Source organism: Podarcis gaigeae (assembly GCF_964106915.1).
Source record: "Podarcis gaigeae genome assembly, chromosome: 13".
Lineage (NCBI taxonomy): Eukaryota > Metazoa > Chordata > Lepidosauria > Squamata > Lacertidae > Podarcis > Podarcis gaigeae.
In genome coordinates, this window is record NC_139689.1 from 29621428 (window position 1) to 29642239 (window position 20812).

Sequence of the window (20812 nt, forward strand, 5' to 3'; positions counted from 1 at the left end):
AGGGACCTGATCGATCTGTTGCTGAATGATGTACACATGCATTCCCCCCCCCCCCATTCCGCTGTTGCCTTTGGCCAAATAGGCACTGGAAGTTGGTGTGGGACTACGAGAACCTCTCTGACTGGAGGCAAGGCTGGGATGAACTAAATCTGTCAGTACCATGATAGAACCTGGTACTGTATATTACTTTCCACTCTATTGGGGGGGGGCAGACCCCTATCGTCATTAGCTAACTCTAGTAACCTTGCACAGCAATTCTTTCCCTGAAGTGAAGCAAGATTTTTATTGTAACTGCTATAATCCTTTTTCTTACCAGAGCCAGAAGGAAGGATTGTGAAATCACTGCTATGGTTGATGGTAGCTCAAAAGCCCAAGGTTTCATCAGTGTGGGAAGGGGAGAAGTGGAACTAAAATGCATAGCATTGAGATAAAGGTTAACACCAGCTTGGTCTTACTTCACTGCTACTGCTGTGATTGATGGAAGTATATAATTCCTAGGTTTCATAAGCATGGAAAGAGTGAAACCACATTTCACAGCTGAAATAATGAGGGTGGGCGGCGGGGTGTTTCGAAAGCCTGGTATCAGCACACTGTGCCATAAATGCAAGCCAGAACTGGAAGAGCAAAGCAGAGAGGCCAAGACAATGGCACCAGTTTTCAAAAGTGATCTATTAATTCCATCTACTCCAGAGCTCTCGGTCATACAGCACATTCAGGGATATAGTTGCCAAAGACAGTTACTGCATCAGCCTAGTAGCACAGAGGGATAGCAGAGAGCGGCAATGGTGGACTGCTTCTTTTGGCTTGCTGCAGACATTTTGCCCCCAAATATCTCTTTCCTTAAAGTTCTTACAGTTTTCCTTCCTCCAGTCCTCTCTCTCGGTGGCGTAGCGTGGGGGGTGCAGGGGGGGCGGCCGCACCGGGTGCAACATCTGGGGGTTAGGGTTAGGGGCGCAAATCCATGGGTTAGGGGGCGCAAATTACTTGCCTTGCCCCGGGTGCTGACAACCCACGCTACGCCACTGCTCTCTCTCCATTTACTCTGCCCAAAGTCGAGTGACAGGCAAGCTGTTTGTCCTGATTACAAGGCTTTCCATCCTTATTGGAATGCCGTTGCCCTTTCTGGAAATTCCACGATGCAATTTGAGCCCGTTGATGCTTTGCTTATCTATTACCAGCTTCCAAGTAGATAGCTCACCTCTTGGCTTTCCAAAAGCAAAATCTTGTTTACCAGAGATAAGCTGCTAAAAGCTATTGATGACTAAGAAGAGCTTCACTCATTTGTTCGGCTTGCGATTACATTAAAAATAGTAATGTTATATGGATAATAAAAGTATAAGGGTAATGAATACATGAGTATCAGACATATTGTACAAAATAATATCTGGCTGATTATGGTCTCTGCCTCTTATTTTGGGCAGGGACCTGCCTTCTCCTCCTGCGATGCTTGCTTTGGAGAGTGCTAGGTCCTCCTCTGAAGGGGATTTCTCCTGGAGGGACATTTCAGTTACAGAGTGTCCAAATCTGTACAGATTTGCAAGGTTCAGAATGCCATCTTGTTTCAAAGTGCTAGCCCATCCTAGGCACACGTAGACCAAAACTTGTTCCTTAATCTCAGAAACAAATGCATGCCAAATTTGGTTACGATATCCTAAGAGGTGTTCTGAATGCCTAGACAACAGACATTTAAAAAAAAAAACTTTCCAAAATATAGAGATAATATAGAAAGATTAACATTTTAGTCCCTTAGAGTTAGGAATAACGCTTTCCGTTCCAACATTTCTCAGTAACTGCAAGGGATGCAGACCCAAAGAGAGAATCAAGTTTCACCCTCTATTCCTCCAGCCATTTTAAAAATCTGGGTTTTTGGCTTTATCCAACTGATTTAACATCACTTTGCCAACAAAGGTCCGTATAGTTAAAGCTATGGTTTTCCCAGTAGTGATGTATGGAAGTGAGAGCTGGACCATAAAGAAGGCTGATCACCAAAGAATTGATGCTTTTGAATTATGGTGCTGGAGGAGACTCTTGAGAGTCCCTGGACTGCAAGAAGATCAAACCTATCCATTCTTCAGGAAATCAGCCCTGAGTGCTCACTGGAAGGACAGATCGTGAAGCTGAGGCTCCAATACTTTGGCCACCTCATGAGAAGAGAAGACTCCCTGGAAAAGACCCTGATGTTGGGAAAGATGGAGGGCACAAGGAGAAGGGGACGACAGAGAACAAGATGGTTGGATAGTGTTCTCGAAGCTACCAGCATGAGTTTGACATGAGGAGGCAGTGGAAGACAGAAGTGCCTGGCGTGCTCTGGTCCATGGGGTCATGAAGAGTCGGACACGACTAAACGAATAAACATCAACAACTGATTTAACACTGATATTGATTATACACCGATGAGATAAGTGAACAAGCACCCTCCTACATCTGCAGATATTCTTGAACTACAGCTTCCATCCTCCCTAAGACCATGTTGGCCTGGGGCTGATGGGTGTTGAGAGTCTAACCACAACTGGAGGGTCATGGGATCCCTGTAAAGATCTCTGTATCTCAATACCTTTTGAAATTGAGCTAACTTGTTACAAACAATGGTAAAACCTTAAATCCTTATCACCTTACTTGCTCCTTCATTTATTCATCTGTCGGCATGATTGAATAGTGAGGGACAAGTCTGTCAGTTTTCATTTCTCACTGCTTCTGATTTTTCTCCACATTAGTTTGTGATTTAAAACAACAACACTCTAATGAAAATTTATCACCATTCTAGTGTAAATTTCTCCTAATGCTGATATTTTGTATGCAATTTTTTCTAATGTACATACTATTGCAAAGTAACTTCTCCGTGTGTGTTCAGCTTGAGCATTTTTTAAAGAAATTGCAAATTAGGGAAATTTGCTTTAAAGGTGAACTGATTTAAAAGCAAAATTAGGTAAATTTGCTTTCAAATGTGAATATATGTTGTCCTCCTCTCTAGGAAGTTTGACAGTATTAGCCAAGAAGAGAGGGAACTAAGTTACTGTCACAGGCAGCTAATTTAAAGTTAAATTAAGCCAAAGACATTCAAAATCTGCTACAAAAGGAAGTTGAATCCCCCCCCCCCGCTTTTTTGCAAGAAAAGTGTGGAAAACAGAAGACATGATATGCAGAAGTAGTTGTGATTGCTTAAAAGCAAGGAACCATCCTTTTCTGAAAATTCGCTGTCCAAGTACAGGAGAGGTAAGAAATATTCAGAGTTTGCAGTAAGAGATTTGGGTGGGGGGCTGGCTTTGAAAATGTATTAGCTGTTTCTTTGTTCAATCTACTGTTGAAGCAGAGATCCCTGTGATTCTTACTGGCAGGTTCTCTGTGTCCCCCGCCCCACAGTGACCAGTAAATGAAGCAGCAGCAAACAAGGGGAATCACTTTCCCTTAAATGTTGCAGTTGATAAGGTTTGGGTTCCCTCATCACTCGGCAATCTCAGTCTGTGAAAGGAACTACTCAAACAGATTGCTGAAGAGGACGCAAAAATTAGCCATCTGGACGGCTTCCAACATATTTAAAAACATAATTAAAATGCATAGTTTAGAGATTCCGGACCCAAATTTTTGAAACTATCTCCACCATCACCTTACCCAGATCCAGCCTTAGTGCTCCTATCCTTGGAGCCTGGTAACAACTTCATCCACCATGCATAAATCTCTTGTGTTTATGCTACTTGCCACAGCCAGGAAGTCAGTGGTTTCCCACTGGAAATCTGACTCACCTCCTTCCTGAAAGGAGTGGCTAGTGAAAGTGTGGAACAATTGCACTGTCAGAACACCTAGCACACAAACAGAGATTTCATCAAGAATAGACCACTTTCATTCGACTTGGTATAACTTTTTCTGTTAACTCGCGCACACAGCCCACTAAACCCCTGCTCCACAAGTAAATATGTGGAGAGGCTTTATTGAGAACTAATTTGACTCACCTTTTTCTTATATGTGATAAATGTATGCGGCACTGCACTCTCAGTTGTCTCCTGGTTTCCCCCTCCCCTCTGTATTCTCATTTCATTTTTCTACTTTTACATTCATTAGCATTTGGTATGTGCTTATGTCAATAAGCATTCTGTATGATAAATGACAACAACAACAACGTTTTTATTGGGTTTTTAAAAAATAATAATAATAAAATATTAAACAATAAAAAACTTCCCTATGGAGGACTGCCTTCTGGTGGCTGGGGGGGGGGGGGTGTCAGATAACGCCACACCCTCCATCATTTCTCTGAATAAAATAGGGACGTCTTAAGGAAAAGCGGGACACTCTGGAATCAAATCAGAAACCGGGAACAGCTTCGGAAAATCCGGGGCTGTCCCAGGAAAATAGAGACACTTGTGGAGTCTGTTACTTTAATATTTTAGAGTTGGGCACAACAGTTTATATTCCAGCATTTCTCAGTAACTGTAAGGGTTGAAGATGCATGGAGAGAATCAAGCTCCAAACTCTGCTCAGCCTGCTTTTCTAATCTGATCCCCTGCTTGCTAAAAACTGGCTTTAGCATGGATAACAAGCACTCGCAGATTTTTTGGACTACAGTTCCCATCATGCTCATTCATCCTGGCTGGGGTTGATGGGAGTTGGAATCCCAGACCTTTTTTAGACAGACTGACTCGCTCAAGATTCTGTTATGCAGCGCCTTTTGAAAGTGAGCTCTTCTGTCCTAAACAATCTTAAATTCCCATTATCACCCCATTGACTCATCTCCCGTGTCCCCATGACGGATTTGTGAAAGCGTTCTAGGAAACTTGGCAGCATTAACGAAAAAAGGAGTGAAATAAAGTAGTAGGAGTAGCTAGCTCCCGGAAACAGAAACCGAAACCAGAAAATCATAATCTGTTTTGATCCCACTACAGAGTTTGCAGCTGAAGCGTGAAAATCAACAGGAAATACATAATTGCTGAAAGCCAAGGAACCAGCCTTTTGCCTTTTCTCAAAAATTGCTGTTTAAGTACAGGGGAGGTAAGAAGCGCTGAGTGTTTCTATGAAGAGGTTAATTCAACAATAGATCGGTGGGCAGCTGAGTTATTTCTCTGTTGCTTTTTTGTTCGGCTGAAGAAGAGATCTCTCTTCTTTTTAGGGACGGGATCTCAGTGTTTTTCAGTGATCAGAACGAAATCAAGGGTGGCTGATATGTTTGTGGTTATCTGATCTCTAAATACATAGCTGTCAACTTTTCCCTTTTCTTGCGAGGAATCCTATTCGGAATAAGGGAATTTCCCTTAAAAAATGGAAACAGTTGACAGCTATGTTAAATAGTCTCGGACTGTGAAAGCATTTATTCAGATGGCTTGTTGAAGAAACAGCAAAGAAAGAAGGAACAAATTAGAAGCCAGTGTTTCAGATGCCTCATGGGTAGCCTGAAACATTTCCTTTTACAGTAAATTTCTCTTTCAGAAATGTTCTCGTTCCTCCGATTTGTCACATGGTGGAGTCAGACAGTGCTGCTGTAGTTCTTTTCCCAATCTTAAATTCAATTTTCCATGTTTCTGCATCAGCTTGTCACTTTTTTTAAAAAAAGAAGCCTAATAAAAATTCATCGGCATTTTTAAGGCAAACTTCTTTTAATTTATAAATTTTGTATATATTTTTACCCAATATACCCATTTTTGAAAGCATTTCTCCCTAATATGATGCATTTTGTATATAGTTTTAGTTATGGTTTGCTTTGCTTATTATCAGCGCTTTTTCCTGGGGGGACGCAGGGGGATGCATACCCCTAAACATTTTGTGAATCTTTGTACTTTTGTCCATTTACTGTATTTATTTTTCCCAATTCGAACTATAAAATGGTGATTTTCTTGAGTCAAAATGAGAGTACCCCTAAACATATTTTTTTAGGGGGCAGAAAAGCACTGCTTATGTAAATTCTGAACTGAACCAACTCTTTTCTCCATCCAAACCCCAGTGGCTAACAGCAGATTTTAATTTAAATGTCCTACAGACCAATCCCATGCATTTCCAGTGATTTTTTTTCCCCAGGGAGTACTCAAGGGTATGCAGTACCTGCACCTCTTATTGTTGTTGTCAAAAAGTGTTTCACTTACTGTAACAACTTCATGGTGAATACCGGCACCTATTTTTCAAGAAAAAAGCACTGTGCATATCTACTCAGAAGTAAGCTCCATTGAATCCCACTGAATTGCAGCCTTAGTAGATTAATCTGTGTTTTTCTTTTGCTGTTATTTATGCAGCTTTGGGTTTTTTTTGTTTTGTTTTGTGTTTTATTTTTACTCATTTATTCTAAGCCGTTCAGAGAAGGTCATTTTAGCTAGCAGCATTAAAATGGCGTAAGTACATGATGAAATAAATAAATGCAATATACATAGCTGTCAACTTACAGATTTGAAAGTAAGGGACCAGCAGCCTTGAAAATAAGGGACCAGCAGCCAAAATAAGGGACCTGCAGCCTCACCTGTTCCAGGCACTCCAGTCTTCCTGTCCTCCTGCAGTCTGGTCAAACTCATGCTGGTAGCTTCGAGAACACTGTCCAAACTTTGTAACCAGAGGTTCAACTGAATAGAATCTGAATCACATGCACCACAAGGCCTATGCAGCCTCAACTTAAGATGGCTCCCCGGCCTGGCTTTGCACTGCAAAGTTTGCAGCAGCACGTACAACAAAATGGCGTCCAGCATTCAAAAACCCCCTCAGCTTGCATTAACTAGCCACACAAAAGGCATGCAAGCTCCACCCCCCAGTCTTTCTTAGACTTCTTATTGGGTGAGCAACACAGCCAAGCAACACAGTTGGAGCCTCCCTCCTCCCTGGCTGGCAGGCAGGGAGGGAGGGAGAGGAGCTGCTTCCTTTGAAATTTAAGGGACATCCATCAATAAGGGACAGCAGCGGGGCATGGCGCTGGAATAAGGGACTGTCCCTTCAAATAAGGGACACTTGACAGCTATGGCAATATACAAGCCCCTGGTCCACCAGGCTGGAAGGGGTTTTGAGAGGTGGAAGTGTCCCTCTGCGCAGCCCCTGCCTGCCTCTGCCAACCTCGGCCAACACAGAAGCGGTCTCAATGTACTCATCGAAATGGCAGGTGAGCAAACCTCCTGTTCCTGGTATCCCTGTTGGCAAGGAGGTGGCAGAACTGGGCTAGCAGAGGATCTCTTCATGACCCCATGGACCAGAGCACGCCAGATACTCCTGTCTTCCACTGCCTCCCGTAGTTTAGTCAAACTCATGCTGGTAGCTTCGAGAACACTATCCAACCATCTCGTCCTCTCTTTTCCCCTTCTCCTTGTGCCCTCCATCTTTCCCAACACCAGGGTCTTTTCCAGGGAGTCTTCTCTTCCAGGGAGTATTGGAGCCTCAGCTTCAGGATCTGTCCTTCCAGTGAGCACTAAGGGCTGATTTCCTGAAGAATGGAGAGGTTTGATCTTCTTGCAGTCCATGGGACTCTCAAGAGTGTCCTCCAGCACCATAATTCAAAAGCATCAACTCTTCGGTGATCAGCCTTCTTTATGGTCCAGCTCTCACTTCCGTACATCACTACTTCCATACATCACTATCCTATATATAGCATAGCAGTTAGGAAATTCCAACAAGCTGAAGAAGTAAAGCAAAGCAGATAGAGAATGCATGGGAAAGATTATAAAATAGAAAGCTATTGCAAGGTATTTGACAGAGATGCCTTGAAGCATGTGGTGGTGCATCCATTCTGGGCGGGGGAAACCCCTCTCAGGACCCCAAGATCCTTGACAACTGCCTTCTATTCATTAATACTATTTTAGGGGCAAGATGTTGCAGAGGATAGTGGAAGCTGAGCTGCAGGCACTTCAGGAGGAAACCCATTACAGTTGTACCTCGGAAGTTGAATGGAATCCGTTCTGGAAGTCCGTTTGACTTCCAAAACGTTCAGAAACCAAGGCACGACTTCTAATTGGCTGCAAGAAGATCCTGCAGCCAATCGGAACCTGTGTTGAGCGTTCTGGTTCCAAAAAATATTCACAAACTGGGAAACTCAGTTCCCGGGTTTGCGGCGTTCAGGAGCCAAAACGTTCAACTCGCAAAGCGTCTGACTTCAGAAGTATGACTGTATTTGGAACCATTGTAATCTGGGTTTTGGCTTGGTTTTGGCATGAAATTGGTCCAGTTTAGCCTGAAATGTGAGTTTTTCTTGGGGAATGGCTTTTAATTGGAAACGTCTCTGTGAATTGCGGGGTTGGAAGCACCGTTCCACAGTGGTTCCATGTCTCCCTACATGAATGGCCTCAGGGAATAGCATTGGAGCAGGGACTATACATCACACCTATTTAAACACTGCTTTGAAGGCTGGAAGGAATTACTGTTTGAAAAAGGGGAAGGCATTCTGCAGCAGATTGCACAACATACCCTACACAGTTTACGAGTTTGTTTCGCTTCTCGTTGTTTCTCTGTCAAGGTCAAACGGCAAGTCTTGCATACATCTCAGAAATGTTGTTTCATAAGGCAACCAAATCTTTGTCCAAGGAACTGGACCCAACAGGAGATTTGATCCCAGTACGAAGTGTTATAGATCAACATCATTTTAGGCCTCTCTGCCTGGTTCAAAGAAAGAGAAAGCAGTCGTGGTGGCAGACCAGCCGTTTCCAGAGAACTGAATACAAGCTAAGTGATGTGCTGTTATCGGGAGACCATGCTGCAAAACTAGGTAATTTCCAATATTTACAAAGCTATACGTACACATTCAGAAGGAGGCTATATTGGGTTTGATGGGACTTACTCCCAGGTAAGTGTGTAGAACAGAGGTGGAAGAGCCTCTGGTCTTCCATTTGTTGCTGGCTTCAAACTCCCTGAATTTCTAGCCATGGACCATGGTGGTTGGGGCTCATGGAAGTTAAGAGTCCAACAACTTCTAGTGGCCTACAGATTCCACACTCTGGTTTAGATGATTTCAGGCTCATTCTCCTTCACACATTATTTACAGGGCTGTGTGCCTTCCATGATTTGGTAAGAAAAACACAGGGTGCATAATTCAAATTGACAATGAACCCGAAGGACTTAAGTTACATTTGTTGTTCTAGTGTTCCTTTTGTTGTCATTGATTTTTCTCAATTTTTTAAATCTCCAGAAGTCCAAGATTCAGGTTCATTCACCGTTGTGGACCACGTAGATGGAAAAGTGGAGGGAAATGTTGGTGGACGGATTGAAGAGACAAGAGTAGAAGCGGTGGCAGCTGTTAGTATGTCTCATTCGAGGTCTGTGAACGTGAGAAAGATATATGTCCACCCCCAACTCCTCGATTCTGCAACAAGAGATGGGTAAGGCTGGAAGAAAAGAGCTTTGGATATTGACCTCATATGGAACTAAACATCGCCCATTATACTTTCTAAGAGGCCACCTCCTTCCCTACAGACCCTCCCATACTTAAGATCAATGGAGGGGGCCTTTTTGGTTGTTTCACTTGCTTCAGAAGTGTGTGAGGGGGGAGGCAGAAGACATTATTTGTGGCAGCCTCTAAGCTGTGGAATTCCCTCCCCACAGAGGTGTGTCCAGTGCTAGATTTATGTATAAGCTAAACAAGCTATAGCTTAGGGCCCCACTCTCTTGGGGGCCCCCAAAATTTTTAACAAAAAAACCTTGATGTACAATTCCAAAATATAAGAAAAAAAATAAAATAAAACCTACATACAGCAACAGTGTTTTGTGTTGTGTAGGCTCCTATGATGTAAGTAATGGGCGCCGCCTGCTCCCTAAAATATCACTGGTTTGCTCATTTCTATATACAGTCATACCTTGGGTTACATAAGCCTCAGGTTGTGTTTTTTCGGGTTACGGACCACCGAAACCCGGAAGTACCGAGGTACCACTGTATACCACCCACTCACATTAAATACCAAGCTACTGAGATGTCAGGTAAAAGTGACATGGTCACACTCCTGTGTTACATTTCAGCAGGGCAATCAAGGCTGATTCAGTCCCCAAACCATGCTTGGACTCAGAGGAAATGGGTCCAGAGGATGAGGAACTCTTCAGTGGAAGAGAAACCAAATGTTACAGGATTGTACCTTGTGAAAAAATCCTGTACAGTATTGATTGGAGTTTAGAACGACGATATGGAATGCAGAAGATGCACTGCAAGTAGTTTGTATATGTGTTGCTATTTTATGCACGTTTCTCCATTGGATAATGGATGCATATTTTCCTTCTTCTTCAGGAAAATCAACTTGCAACATGAGTTCATTAAACAATCAAAGATGATTCGAAGGGACCTGTTTGTCATCAATGAGGCAGTGGAGACCGTGGAAGAGACAGAGTTCAGGGAATCCAGCAATGCTGAAGGCAACATCTTTTACGACACCTGCATCAATCTGAAACTGAAGGTCAGGTTCGAGTTGTGGCCTTTCATGAAATAAGGGGTAGGGGACGGACACACACATCCTTGCAGTCAAATTTTGTTCCATGTGGTTGATCCAAATTCTCCTTTCATGTTCTAGGGAGGCAGAGGCAGTAAGAAAGCAATCATCATTCCCAAATCCTGCATTCTGGCATTCAGAGCCAAGCAACTGTTATTTGGAGAGAGAAATGCATGTAAGATACTTTTTCTTTGAGACCTAGACCACTGTGACTTAGCTGCCTTGCTGAGGTGGAACTTGTGGCGAAGAAGGGATGCTCAAGCAAAGCCTCTCCCACCTTCTCCCTTGCCCAGCGGCGACACAGCAGCCCTGCAGTGCTGCCTGTGGGTCTTATTCTCCAGTAGTTGCTGCCACCATCCTCCCACTTACTCCTGCAGCCCAAAATGGGAGAGGACCTGGGATGCACCAAAGCAATTGCTTTTAAAAAGGCTCTGAGTCAGGGCACCCAGCACTCCTCGGTTCAATCCACACAGATGAGTCTTGATGCTGATATTCAACACAGCGTCCAGTTCTATCTCAATACTGGAATAAATCAGAAGTGATTTCAGTGAGACTTATAAATGGGCCCTGAAGTGAAGGACATGAGACAGGAGTTGATCTTACAGGTGAGCTATGCATAAGCAAGCTGCCAGCTAGCTCTGCAGAGGCTCTTTTTATTAGCACAATATGCAAAACCAGTCAGATACATTTTGGACTGTGCCCTTTACACATCTTCCAATCACACGATCGTGGGGTGGTACAAAGTTATTTTGGCACCTGTTTCCACCGCGTCACTTTCACCTTGAAAAGTGTTTAAACGAAGAAGACAAAGGCCACAGATAGGGCACAGCAGACTACTAAGACAGCAAAAGGTTAGAGGGCATGGCGTTCAGACAGCTGTGGCTTTTCTGTGGGCGGAAGGGTGCTTCACACCCGGCAGTCATTCCTTCAGGGCCCAAAATGGCTTGGCTCCTCAGAAAAGTTTCTCATCTCCCCCATAGCCCTTTTGCACCATCTCACATTATTTCAGAGAGCCCGTTTGTGGGGCACAGAGGTGGTGGGAATGGGAAACCTTCCTTCTGTGAACTTCCTTTGTTTGGCCATCTTAGGACCCACTGTCTACTTTCCTTCCCAAATTTATACATCACTGGTAAGAAAGAAATTTTCACACATTTGAATATTAAAACAAAATGCCATTATTATTCATACACTTTATGTAAACTAGTACCTTTTTGCTCTTTCTCCCAGATATTGCATACTATCCATCCAAGGGAAGAGGAAGTTTTGGTAAGCACATTTTAGGAGTTCCATTTTTATTTTTTTACAGACGTTTGACAGAGTGATAGAGATGGCTTGAGAGTGTCATTGCTGTATTCACAGCACATACATTTTTCTCTGGCCTAATGTGATGTCTGAGAAAGGGGGGGGGGAATCCTGTGTCTTCATTTGATTCAACTTGAAGCAGGAAATAGTTGGCTGTTGTAGCAGGAGGTCTTGTGAAGCAATGACAACAACACCATGGGTAACAGGAGCTGACTCATGTCAACTTTGGCTCTTTGAAAACTGTCTCTATCCTAAATTAAAATATGTTCTTAACAGATATACTTGATGGCAGAGAAATCCAGCATCTAATAGAGATGTGGGGTGATGGCAGTTATGTACATTGGTATGAAATCTTTATTTTCCTGAAATGTAAAGGAGCTGAGAGGGAAGGATCAACGATCTCTATATGTACTTTCTCATTTCTCCGGATAGAATAAAATGTGTTCTTGTCCCGTACAAACTGCAGTGCGGTCCTAAGCATATTTATTTAGATGGGCCACGGAAAATTGGTTTGAAGTATTTTTATACCACTTCTAAAAGTTGGAAAGCTTCTCAAAGCGGCTCTTAAAATAAAAGCATGAAAAAGTAACACAAGCGCGCATACATTAATTAACTATGGTTGACATAGTATTCAAAATAAAAAAAATCAGAAACGGTTGAAATTGTAATTATAAATATTTGTCAAACATTCTCTTAGAGCAGGCATGGCCAAACTTGGCCCTCCAGCTGTTTTGGGACTACAATTCCCATCATCCCTGACCACTGGTCCTGTTAGCTAGGGATGATGTGAGTTGTAGTCCCAAAACAGCTGGAGGGCCAAATTTGGTACAAAGATGTGCAACTTACAGACCTTTGGGCCCAAACTTACAAGCCCCAGCAAAGGATCAAGTTTGTACCTTTGAGGTGCTATATATGACTTCCACTGACTTTGGCTGTTATCCATGTCAGGCTGACATCTAAGATCGACTCTAAACTAGATGTGTTAGACTACACACCTAACTGAAAGTAAGCCTCATTGAACTTCAATAGGATTTTATTTTCAGTAAGTGAATATAGCATATGATTGCACCGGAAACTTGCTTATCGTAACACTGTTTTGTGAATTACCACTGTAATTATTTTACATATAATTTGTAAAAGTATTTTACATTTAAGGTTTAATGTAAGTAAGCAGTTATTAAAAATTTGCATACATCCGAAGATCACAGGGTGGTTTACAAAATAAGGAACACAAATTACAAAGAAAGACAAAAAGCAAACCAATAAACCCCCTCCCACAGTTAAAAGGGCAAAGAATGTTTATAATCAGCCAAAGGCCTGGTTACAGAGGGGTGTTTTATCCCTGGGGAGAGCATTCCACAAACAGAGTTGTCAGAGTCTGTTGTTGTTTTGCATTTCTTTCCCCATTGACCCTACAGTTCTCCCCCACCTGCCTACATCCATCTGCCCTCTTATGATGTTGCTGGATCACACCATCTCTGACTGTTGGCCAGGCTAGATGGGGTTGGAATCCAACAACATTTGGAGAGTCACAGGTGAACACTCCTTGTTTAAGATGCCTCAAGACTGTTGTGCTACCTAATGCAACTTTTAAAAACTTCCAAAATAGACCATGAAAAGTAATTGGGAGCTTCCATTTGTTCACCAGGCAGCAGTTAGATTATTGATGGGAAACTCAGAGGTGTGCTCATACTGTGTCAATACATTAAAATTGCACTGATTCCCTCTATGTTTCCAGATGAAACTTTTCAACTATGCGCAAGTAGACAATGTGATTCAATTGAGAGAAAATGTAAGTAGATTTCAGAATGGTAGGTTGGAATTAAATGTGGGTCTTGAGGTGGGAAATCTGAAAACTACTGTTTCGGCTAACTTTTTAATTGATTACCTTTTTACATTGCCATGCCTCAGTAAAGATGTTTTTGATGATTCTGAAGGAAGACAATAGATCTTGTGCCGTGTGGGATTTAAAAAAACAATACCACTAATATTTCCTGTTTAGGGAAGCATTTAATGTTTGATGTATTACAGTATTTTAATTTTTTTTTTGGAAGCCGCCCAGAGTGGCTGGGGAAGCCCAGCCAGATGGGCGGGGTATAAATAATAAAATTATTATTATTATTATTATTATTATTATTATTATTATTATTATTATTAAAATAAAACATTTATTGTTTTTATCAAACTTATTTTATCAAACTGAAATATCATCCTGACCTTCAGATATAGAAAATGTTATACGTTCCTGGACACCAAAATCAAATACATGGCAGATGGCATCAAGCATATTTATCGCTTACTCTGGGCAAAAATGGGGAGGGGGAATGTTAACATTTCCAGAGTACCAGCATCAAAGCTGCATGTACTATGAGAGGCAGGCACTCCAAGGCTTCTCTAGATGACCCATAAGTTTTATGAGTTTAATGCAGCCTTCATCCTAGCACCCTCCAGGTATTCTTGACTACAACTCCCATCAGTCCCAGCCAGCAAAACTGATGGGGGGTTGCAGTCCAGAATAAATGTTAAACGGCTTAATTGAACAATAATTTGCTTTAATTGAAGTTTTTTGGTGGGCCCCAAACTTTTTCATAGGCTGTTGGGAGTTTTGTGGGTCCTAGGCACTGTTGGAGATTCATTCCCATGTCTGCAGTCATGGGATTGTTGTCTATCACATGACGGTGTATGTTTTCATTCCACAGTGTGAGAAGTGACAGAGACAGGATGTTTTGTGTTACTTTGTTCCGTGAAGTGGGACTATTGTCCTTTCTCTTTGCTGTCTGATGAGAAAGAGGCAGGAGCTAAGTCAGGATGCTCCGAGTGTATTATATTGTAAATAAACATAGATTAGCCAAATGCTGAGCTACTGAGTTCTGTTACACAAACTGTGAATACTCTGTGGATCCCTGAGTGTGCTAATGCATTAGTCGCTGTGATGTTCGGGCAGATGAAAGCTTTTGAAGCTCCCGAATGATCGACCAGGAGGGAAAGAACATGCCAATCGGGCATGTGTCTCTGCCAGGATTCTACACGAGAGTAGGACGCTCCTAACAGGCACTGCATAGATACAGATAATCCAGCCCTTCAAGGGGCTAGTTCTAGTTTTGATCAGAGCAGTGACACTGAGGGAATGAGAGTTTCCTATTTCTAACCCCACCACAACTTCCAGCATTGCTAGTAGCCCTACAGGGAGAAAAGGTATCTTACAGGTATTCTGAGGTTCTTTTCAGTAACATGGAGTAGTATCAAATTTGTGAACCCTATGTTTTGTCGCTTCCCCTAATCTCTAATTCTGTCCATACTGCCAGTTTTCTCAGGAATCATCAGAGAACACAAGAGTAAAGACATACAGCAGGAAGTTAAGACAGAATTTGTAATATTCTCTTCATTATCTGTGATGCTGCGTGGCAAATTTCTAACTGGCTTTCTGGTGATAATGAGAGAGAATGACTTGTTGCAGGAACTAGAGCTCCAGGTAAAGTTTAAACTTTAGGGTTTCATTTATATATCACTCTTAAATTAACATATTGCAGAGTGGTTCAGAAATAATAATGTAATATACACAAAGAAATACTAGTACAAAAAAAATCATTACTTTTAAAATCTTCAGAATTGTTCTGTAAACAAAACAAAACTAAAGCAGTGAAGTGAGGCGTTAAATAAAATATTCAACAGATTAAATGTTCCAGACCCGAATTAGAGACTAAAAGGCCCAGGTTTAGGGGGAGGGAATGTAGCAACAGACGGACATGGCCTCTTAACAATCAGGGGTTTGTATGACCAGTTATAATTGGGAAACACATCTGAACCACTTAGAGAGAAGTAGGACAAAAAAATAAAACCAGTGGCTGTGTTGAACATTAGGAAAAGGTTTTTCAGGGTGTGGGCGAGGGGTTTGAAACTGAAAAGATGATCTATCAAACAGCTTCCAGTTGCTGGCTGATTCCTTCCTTAGGATCTGGCAGTTCTCATATCTCTTGCTTTCAATGGGGTGTGCATGAACTTGGCTGCCCTCCTTTAACCTTGCCCTATTGATATGATGGGCCCCTCTCATTACAATCTTCTACACACACACACACACACACACACACACACTATGATATATATATAATATATAATAAATTGGAGGTACAAAAATTACCTACTGTAGTTACCCGATGTCAAAACTTTACTTATTAGCAACAGTCCAGTCTATCATTAGGCCCTCATCTCCCTCACTGCAATACTCCCTGCCCAAAAGAGTCATGCTTTTTCCTAATGTTTCTAGGCTTTGTGGATTGTGCCACATCTAAATAAAAATGGCCAAATGGTCCAGAGTCTTGCTGTTCACAGCCATTTACAAATAAAGCGATACTCATCACCTACCAAGCCCTACTTTTGCATATGTGCTACGCATGGCCAAATCTCAGGTCATATGTTAATATACCATTTGGCATTAACATCTTTTGCTGTAACCTAAACTCTCAGCTGGAAGAGGCTCTTGAAGGCACTGGTCAATTTGAGCTGAAGGCTGGCAAGCCAGAGCTGCAAGACTTGGTGGAGAATTTACAAGATTCCAGTGGGGCCTTTTTCACTGACCTTGTTGAGGCAGTCCTCTACTTCCTTTATGCTCTAGATGGTAAGCATTATCCCTCTCAAAATATCAGAATCAAGTATTTGACTTGAATGGAGAACATTTCAGCCCAGGAGCAGCTGAAAGTAAGGATGGAAGGAAAGATCATCCTTAAGAAAGATGCCAGAACTAAAGCTGGTTGAAAGCTCACACCTGCCCCCCAAAATTTGAGATGTGGTGGTATTTGCTTATCATTTTCTAGTTGGGATGCTCAAGGAATTCAGTCTTTGCAGCCTGATGAATGTGCAGCCTGGATCTTAGCTATCCATAAGCTTTTACACTTTTTCTTACAGTTCTGATTATGACAGACAACATTGGTTCAATGATTTGCAAATATTCTTTTCCATGTATTGTCACAACTACATAAGACAACTAAATGGGTTACTTTTATAAATTCAGAGTGTTTTGGCTAGGCAGAGGCATCCTACAGGTAAATATTATCAGTGGGCAATGCTCAAACTGTAGGACTCCCACTCATCTCAAACAGCCCTGCAATCTTCAGGACAGAAGCTGGAGATGCCAGACTGTGACAACAGTTATCTTCCATATATATATATTGATCCTGCACAGCTCCTTTGCCAGATGTGGACATAATCCTCCCCCCAAAATGAGCTCTTAGATTCTCTGATCCCTAAACAGAGCACTTTGAGAATATTTAAGGGAGATAGCTGTAGAGGAAGACAAGTAATTATTTTGAGAACAATGAGGCAACTTACAGCTGCTAACTGAAAATCCTTGAAATCTTTGCCAGGTTTCTGCTTTGGCCTTGCATTTCACAGAATGGAACCCCTTCCTGAAACTGACAATATTCCTCACTTTTCCAGAATTGACAGAGGAGCAGCTGATACTCCTGGCAGAATCTGTGGAGAAGAAGATTGTGAACAGTCAGCTTGCACTGGTAAGGGAGAATTCCAGTTAGTTCTTAAGGCAGAAGATACTTTTCCTGGAAATGGGTGAGGTTAAAGATATGCAGAATGTCACTATTGCACATTCACAAGTATAAGGTTTGTGTGCATCCTTGGCTGATCCATCAGATCAGCACACATAACTCTTCCCTATGGCTGTGAGTAAGTATTGTGGCAACAAGTCAAGCTTAGGAATTATTTTTTTAAAGGCAGCAACCCTTTGTGTGCTTACTGAGCAATAAGTCCCACTGAATTTGGAGGTGTGTGCTTTCTAATAAAAATGAACAATGTAATACTTACTGCACAGTATAAACTCACAACAGGAATTCTACAGTGATGCATGCTGCAACTTTCATTAATGTAATGAATTGAATGGGCATAGCAAAAATGGAATTCGGTGTTAAACAAGTGTAAAGTGATTAACATTGGTGCCCAAAAACTAACCTCACATAAACGCTAATAAGGTCTGAATTGGCCAGGAAATCAACCTTCAGGTTGTAGTGGATAGATCAATGAAGATTTTAACTCATGGTGCAGCAGCTGTCAAAAAGGTGAATTCTGTGTTAATGAGCAATAGCAAAGGGATCAAAAATAAAACTGCCTGTATCATAATGCCATTACACAAATCGATGGTGCAACTACACATGGGAATATTGTGTACAATTCTGGTCACTGTAGACGCTGAAAAGGTTTCAGAAAAGGGCATCAAACTGATCAAGGGGCTGGAGCAATTCCACAGGGAGAAAAAGGCTACAACATATGGGGATGGTTAGTTTATAAAAAATGCAAGTAAGAGGGGAACATGATAGAAGTGTATAAAAGTATGGCTGGCTTGGGGAGAAAGTGGATGAAGACATACATACACACACAACTCTCATAATACTAGACCCTGGGAATCATCTGATGAAGCTAAATATTGGGAAATTTAAGACAGACAAAAGAACTATACTACAGAATTTGCCATCCACAGGTATAGCAATGGCCATGAACTTAAATGGCTTTAAAATGGAATTAGGCAAATTCATGAAGGGTAAGACTATCGAGGCTACCCATGATGGCTATGCACTAGCCTCCAATGTCAGAGGCAATATGCCTCTCATTATCAGCTCCTGGGAATTACAAGTAGGCAGCTTGTTATCTGTAGGCTTCCGTATAAGCATCCGGTTCACAACTGTGAGGACAGAATGCTGGACTTTGGCCTGATTCAGCAAGACTCTTATATCCTCATTATGTCTCTTGCTTTTCAACACTGATACCATTCATCAAGCAATGGTATTGCACACCAGCAAGTTCTGATTTTGCCTTTTTCTTGTTTGCAAAGGTCGGAAGCATCCTAGATAATGACTTCAGCAGAAGAGAAAAAGTGTTTACCATAGAAGCCAAGCTCTTAAGCGAAGAGGAACTGACTATAACTGAAGCAATCATCAAAATGAGTGGAGTCGCGGTGCAAAAAAGTGGATCCAGTCTTGCTGGGACTGGAAGGCCTGATGCTTTCTCAGCTCTCTGTGCACTATTTGTAGCTCTGTATGCACTCAGTATCATGTCTACTTAGGTATCTATATGTTCAGAAGTCAGTTGCACTAAATTCAATGGAGCTTACTCCCAGGAAAGTGAGTACAGGGTTGCCGTGTTAGTTTTTTTTATCCTCTTTGCATTCTGACCCTCTAGAATCCCACAGTATCCACTTTGTTTACGTCTTTAAGTCTAATGCTTGTTCATGGATAGAGGCCATTGCTTTAATTCAGTGCCTCTGCTGACTCCCTACTATCTAACACGTATAACTACAGATCAGTTCAGATTTAATGAGGAGCCATGGTTTCCTTCCATAAGAATGAGCTGAAAATTCCCCCTTCCACCTTCATTTGTGCCTGCAAGAAGACTGAAGATTTCTGATATTCTAACCATCTTCACTCAGAGCCATAGAACAGCCTATTGGAATGTGAGTAGTATTTCTACATGTGCCTTGATTATCTTCAAAAAATCTATGTATGAGAGTTTTGTGGAGTTTTGTTAATACTATCCAGAAAGAGAGAAAATGAACAGATGACCTAACTCTTGCAGAAGTTGTGTGTAGTGGCTGCTGGATCCAGATTTTAAGTCAAAACACATACTGTATTAAAGATCTCTCTTCTTCTAATGTTGGTGTTTTATTAATCAGCAACAGTTAAGTGGGAGAATCGGGTCTCATCCAAAGCTATTTACAAATCTTACTTGCTACCTTCTCCTCCATATGTAATTGCTACATTATAGTCACAAAAGTGAAGGAGCCATAACATTGTTTTGTTACAAACTTACAAAATAAAACATGGTCTTTTGATATAGTGTCTCAGATTATTACGTTACGTGTTTTTGTTTTGCTGTAAATCGCCCTGAGATTCTCAGGTGAAGGGCAGTATAATAAACAAAGAAAGTTAATTTTCAAAGCAGCATACACATAAAATCCATTTTTTTTTGCAAATGGCACAGGTATGCCATATTTCACTTTCGTCCAGAATTTCACTGCAACCTTAACTCTGGCATAGCAAAAATTATGCTACAGGTTCTCGGCAGCAAGATCAATCCTGTTTAGCACCTGCAGGTATTTTTATCTTTATCCATACAGAATCAGAAGTGTGGCCTAAAGCTGGAACTTCCTCAACAGATGGCTATCCAGTCTCTGCCTAAAGACCGGACAACCAACCACCCCTCTAGGTAACTGGTCCCATTGCGAAACTGCTTCAAACATCAACACGTTTACTCAATTTTTAATCTTCAGTACTGTGGGTGGAACTTGATACCCGTGATAGGGAGCTACTACCACAAAAAATGGCAGCCCTGATCTGTCTCAGCTCATTGTAATGCTACTGATCTTCTATCCACCTATTTCCCTGGCTTTGCCAATCTTAGCCAATGAGGTGAAGCACAGACAGGAACGAACCTAAGATTGGCTTAAGCAACCTTGCCCTTCATCAGTGACAGATGCCCAGCAGACATCTGAAGAGTGGTACTTAAAAGGTGGTATCCATCTGGTGGCTGTTTGTGGTACAGCTCTAATGAACACAGGTCCTTTCTTTTGGGTTTATGTGAGAAGTGTAGCAGCAAATACTGAAGAGTAAAGGAATAAATAACATGTCAGGGCGGTGAGAATACCCTTTAAAGACTAAAAGTATATGCTTGGGAGAAATTACAATCTGAAACTCAAAAAATAGGAATGGGTGGGAGAGGTTTAGATGAGTTCTAATAATTTTCGAATGAATAGCTGGAAATGGAAGTTAAGGAACTTGAAAATATTGAAAATCTGGCATGAGAATTCCATTAGTGAAAGGATCCTGACATTTAAGTTAAAAATCAGAATCTTAAATTTGTAGCAGTGAAAACTAATAGAGTTGATAAAATAAATTATTTTTGTTGTACTGTGACTGTATTAATAATTTCCTTGAGCACCCTCTAGTGTTGGTACAATGGAAATGTATTCACCCATCACTGCATTTCAAACCTTCTATGATGCACCAGGCAGATCATGTGACTGGTCCTATGATGCACCAGGCAGATCATGTGACTGGTCCTATTTGATCAGCATTGGTTCATGTCCATGGCTCAAATCAAGATGCTGGTCTGTACCTTTAGATCCTCGATCAGCTTGGGACATGGGTAGCTTA

At 41.7% G+C, this 20812-nt stretch overlaps 1 protein-coding gene and 1 long non-coding RNA gene across 5 annotated transcripts; one reads left to right on the forward strand and one right to left on the reverse strand.

The window, feature by feature from the left end:
* Positions 1 to 2736: 2736 nt before the first annotated feature.
* LOC310829821 (gasdermin-A3-like) lies at positions 2737 to 19491 on the forward strand. 4 transcript variants are annotated; one of them, XM_083708801.1, is made up of 12 exons: positions 2738 to 3213; positions 4875 to 4980; positions 8405 to 8653; positions 9074 to 9263; positions 10160 to 10325; positions 10440 to 10533; positions 11586 to 11624; positions 13399 to 13452; positions 14966 to 15132; positions 16125 to 16275; positions 17094 to 17167; positions 18496 to 19491. In XM_083708801.1, exons 3-12 carry the CDS (start codon positions 8437 to 8439, stop codon positions 18724 to 18726), a joined length of 1383 nt encoding a protein of 460 aa, XP_083564927.1. In that variant the 5' UTR covers positions 2738 to 3213; positions 4875 to 4980; positions 8405 to 8436; the 3' UTR covers positions 18727 to 19491. The 4 variants fall into 4 exon arrangements, with proteins under 4 accessions (XP_083564928.1, XP_083564927.1, XP_083564929.1 ...); XM_083708802.1 differs by lacking the exon at positions 4875 to 4980 and having other exon boundaries at positions 2737 to 3213; XM_083708803.1 differs by lacking the exon at positions 2738 to 3213 and having other exon boundaries at positions 4224 to 5030.
* On the reverse strand, positions 15795 to 17129 carry LOC310829883. The gene is made up of 2 exons (XR_014557403.1): positions 16986 to 17129; positions 15795 to 16349 (listed from the first exon to the last, which is right to left on the reverse strand). It is a non-coding gene; the product is annotated as an uncharacterized lncRNA (long non-coding RNA).
* Positions 19492 to 20812: the final 1321 nt, after the last annotated feature.